Source organism: Vigna angularis, chromosome 2 (assembly GCF_016808095.1).
Source record: "Vigna angularis cultivar LongXiaoDou No.4 chromosome 2, ASM1680809v1, whole genome shotgun sequence".
NCBI classification, from domain to species: Eukaryota; Viridiplantae; Streptophyta; class Magnoliopsida; order Fabales; family Fabaceae; genus Vigna; species Vigna angularis.
The window spans coordinates 3,243,161-3,247,444 of NC_068971.1; the positions used below are offsets into that span (position 1 = coordinate 3,243,161).

Sequence of the window (4,284 nt, forward strand, 5' to 3'; positions counted from 1 at the left end):
GAGAGGAAAATGGTAGGCGTGAAAATGGCAATGACCCCACTCTCTATATATAGTAGAAAAAAATGGTTTTTGCAAGGCGATCGCGACCCTTGATAACCACTTAATCCAACGACCCAGAATACATGACCTTTCATCTCAAATATGGCACGAATCCTGGGGATCCACGCATCCCAGTACAGGCGGTTACACTTCTTAGTAACTGCCTAGGTAATTGCCATCTTACGCAACTTTTTTGAATGGTCGGCACGAAAGCCTAGCGAGCGACCTTTCCTTAAATCCCTGCGCTATTCTATCCAAAGAACTTGCTTGGACTTTGGGAGCTTGTGTACTGTATGGCCACTCGTCTGGCCAATGAACCGAGCGGACAAGCGACTAACAAGTTAGTAACTGAAGATGGAGACAGCCGTTGAGATAATTAAAAGATAATCAGTAATAATAAAAATCATTGATGGGTAGTTAATAAAAATAATAACAACTATTAATGAATAATTAATTAATCTAATTTAACTTTCATTACGAGATTTATAAATATAGGTTTGTTATCAAGGTAAAACACACTTTTATCATCACCCTGGTATATGTCTTGAATCAGAATGATTTCTATAAACACTACATCAAAACACAAGAAAAATCGATCATTGATCTCCTAGAATAAAACAAAAATAAAAAAGTAAAATATTATATAACGAAAATCCATCTATTATCTTAATGTTTTAAATAAAAAATTACGTTAATCCTTTGTGTGCCTGAACTGAGATAGTTAATGTTATATATGTGAATTTAAAAGAACTTTTTAAAAAATGACTACCACCGACTCGTAAAGCATGGTCAAATTCACAACTCTACTTAAAAAATGAACATAGGGTTTGTTTTGGTAGTGATAAAATAATAAATAGCGGCTGCCGACGTTGCTAGAAGAGAATGGAACGGGAGAGGAGTCTGCATTTAGTGTAGATTTTTGTGAGATAAGATTGTGTAGGAGTGAGAAGCAGATATGAAGAAGCAAGCATCAACCCGTTTGCTGATGTGGGTTATGATTTGTCTTCAGGTTTATCTGATCATTGCAGCTGTGTCATTGTCGGAGTCCAATGACTCCACTTCTGTGTGCAATGGCTCTGTAGAGGACTGCCTCCGCCTCTACCACTTGGACTCACAGCTTCCCACCGTCTCCAGCTCCCACTTCCAAAGAATGCTTGCTGAAGCCAATCGCCCGACGGATGGTACAGGAGATCCTAATAACCCCGCCATAAAGTGTAAGACGGCCCAGGACTACAGATCATGTCTGGCGGCGTATGAAGGTCAGGACGCACATTGTGGCACCTACAACAGGGGAACGAGATGCAGTTGAGTGGGTGAAACTATTATGTTCGAATGCTTTACTTTCCTCCCTCCACTGTGTTGTTATGCTCGTCAGTGTGTGTGGGTATATGTATGCTTAATTTACGGTTTTCAAATTCATTAAACATTGTAACTATGAATCCTGTCTTAATGTAATAATGGATTGCTGAATTCTAGTTGTACTCTTCAAGCTCACGAGGAATGAATCTAAATCTCCTCTAATCTTCCCCTCTTTCACCATTTATTCCATTTTTAGTGCTTTGTCAGGTCAATTAAGATCTCCTTTTTAAGTAAAGTTCATAATCCTTTCCATGTTTTAATTAAATTTTGAATATGTAATAGTTTGAAGATTTTTTTAAGTCATTGGGCCCTAATTTGACAAGCCAAACCCATTGATCCAAGGACACTTGAACCTTGGGATGGGCTCTTTTCCTTGCAAGTCAGATTTTATTTCACATATTCCTCTCTCTCTCTAAAACAGAAACCTTGCCTTAATTCAAGTGCTCTGACTTCTCTCTAGGTTTTCAGCCATTTCCACCGATTGAATCCTAATTTGGTGGTGTTTTCTTATTCCTGGAGTCAAGAGCTACGAAACCATCCGATTGGTTTTGCATTCCAGCGGGTAAGTAGATTTTCCCTCTTTCCCTTCACTGTTCTTGTCTTAGGTTGTACCATTTTCTGATTTCCTGTGCCCTGTGTGATTTTTTCTTTCATTCTCGGTTTATTCCTACTCAAAGAGCTAAAGTCTAGCACCTATTTGGTGACTTATAGGTTCTGTACAGTTTCGCACGGTGTAGGGTTACTGTTAGAGCATATGTGAACTGCGTTGTGCAACCCACCAGGTGAGGGGAGCTAATTATTTTTCTCTGAATTTATTGCTTGAATCTGATTTGTAAATGTATGCATGTTGAATTTTGGATTGTCGTGCGGTATTTTGGATTTTTAGTATATAGGATTATTTGAATTAAACTTGTGTACTCTTGTGAAACTGTGTTATAATTTTTATTGTATTGGGTGTTATAATTGAAACTGTGGATTGGTGCATGTTGTGATATGATTATTTTAATCTGTTTCGAATGAGTTGGTTGGCTGAAATTGTCTGGTTTGAGGGTTTGGTGTAAGATTCTGTAATAGCATTGATATGGGTAGTAAGTAGATATACAGACATTGTTTTAGATTACCGTGAGAGGAAATAATATAAATAATATATATATATATATGTATATATATATATGTAAAATTAGCAATTGAGGTTTAGAGCACAACATATTGGTTTAGGTAACTTAAATAAATTAATTAAAATTAGTTGAGAGCCTTTCTTTGTTGGTAGGATAGAGGGAACTTAAAAACCTGAGTTGGCACATCCCTGATCATAGAGTAACCCTGGCCTGGTCCAATCAGTTGTGACTAGTCATATGTGCTAGTGCCAAAGGTGAGTCTGATGCGTTCAGACATCTGAACCCTCTCCGGTGACCAATTGGGTAGCAATGTGAAGTAGAGAACAAATATTTTGTGGTAATGAAAAATTTAGCAAGCAGTTTCATAATTAAGAAAACATTGTAAATTATTTAGAGATAATACGTATGATATTATATTATATTATTAATGTATATATATATATATATATATATATATATATATATATATATATATATATATATATATATAACGTTACTATCTATATTATATATATATTACGTTACTATATTTATATTTATAATATTAAACTTTTATATATATATATATATATATATATATATATATATATATGTATATATATATATATATATATATGTATATATATATATATATATATATATATATATATATATATATATATATATATATATATATAGGTAACATAATATATATGTATAACATATATATGTATATTATATTTGTATGAATCTAGAATAAAATGAAAGTTGTTCTCTTTTTTTGTATTTATTATTTCATTCAGTATATTAAATTTGTAGTGGTAAAGTTGTTTTAGCTTTTAAAGATTATGCTATTATTATTTTTACATATAATTCATAATTTTTATCTTACTGTTTGGTATATATTACTGTTTGGTAATAACATGACAATATCGTCTATTAGAGATGATTGAAATTGGTTGTGGAGCATGTTCTGTTATATATGATTTGATATTTAAGGCTTAAATATGTGGTTTGATTATACTTCAAAAGTGTGTGAATTGGGAAAGACTGAAAACAGGATTTCATGGTTGCTTATGATAGTTTCAAATGTAGAATCTCTTGGTGAGATTCTTAGTGTTTTAAAATGAAAAGTAGGGGCTCAGCCTTGGAAGTCATTCTGACGCTCCAATGGTCAATCATACTCACTTAGAGAGGTTGAATCATGTGGTGAGGATTAGCAGGAGGTCCTTAGTCTTGGGAGCTCCCAGTATGCCTCAAGGCGCGGAACGGACTAACCTCGTGAGTGTGGCAGGGTGGGGAACCCAAGTATCATAAGTCACCACGGGTGCAAGACTCGCCATAGCCCGACTATCATTTTAAAGTCCGGACAAGTCAAGTCTAGAAATTAACATGCTTAGGTTGTATTTCTGAAATTAATTGGTGTGAGTTATTTCTTTATGTATATGCTAAAATTGAGTTGCATGATTTTATATAATTAGCTCACCCTTGCTTGTTTGTGTTTGTTTTTGTTGCATGCTTTTTCTTTTGCAATGATCATCCACTTGGATGTGAGCAGAGGAGAATGAGGCCTCAGTGGAGAATGTCCTGGAGGGGAATGAGGAAGCAACTTCTTAGTCTATTTAGGAATTCCATAGCTTTCCATGTTTCTGAGCAATTCCAGTTCTTGTATTTTGAAGTACTTTAGTATTTTACGTTTTAAAATTTCTTTTACATTCCGGATTACTGTAATCCTTAAATTTTAATTTCTTAGAACCTTATTTGCTATTTTATTATTCTAACTGTTTTC

At 34.2% G+C, this 4,284-nt stretch overlaps 1 protein-coding gene across 2 annotated transcripts; it reads left to right on the forward strand.

Annotated features, from left to right (window-relative positions):
* Window positions 1-817: 817 nt before the first annotated feature.
* LOC108328450 (uncharacterized) lies at window positions 818-4,284 on the forward strand. Of its 2 annotated transcripts, XM_052873770.1 has the most exons (4): window positions 818-1,343; window positions 1,859-1,960; window positions 2,110-2,180; window positions 4,054-4,284. In XM_052873770.1, exons 1-4 carry the CDS (start codon window positions 1,293-1,295, stop codon window positions 4,061-4,063), a joined length of 234 nt encoding a protein of 77 aa, XP_052729730.1. In that variant the 5' UTR covers window positions 818-1,292; the 3' UTR covers window positions 4,064-4,284. The 2 variants fall into 2 exon arrangements, with proteins under 2 accessions (XP_052729730.1, XP_017417809.1); XM_017562320.2 differs by lacking the exons at window positions 1,859-1,960; window positions 2,110-2,180 and having other exon boundaries at window positions 834-1,343.

Excerpts from the sequence above, each read along its gene's own strand:
- LOC108328450 (XM_017562320.2), top strand. The coding sequence starts at position 995 with ATGAAGAAGCAAGCATCAACCCGTTTGCTGATGTGGGTTATGATTTGT. Across the intron at positions 1,344-4,053 it reads CAACAGGGGAACGAGATGCA|AGGAGAATGAGGCCTCAGTG; the intron begins GTTGAGTGGGTG and ends GGATGTGAGCAG.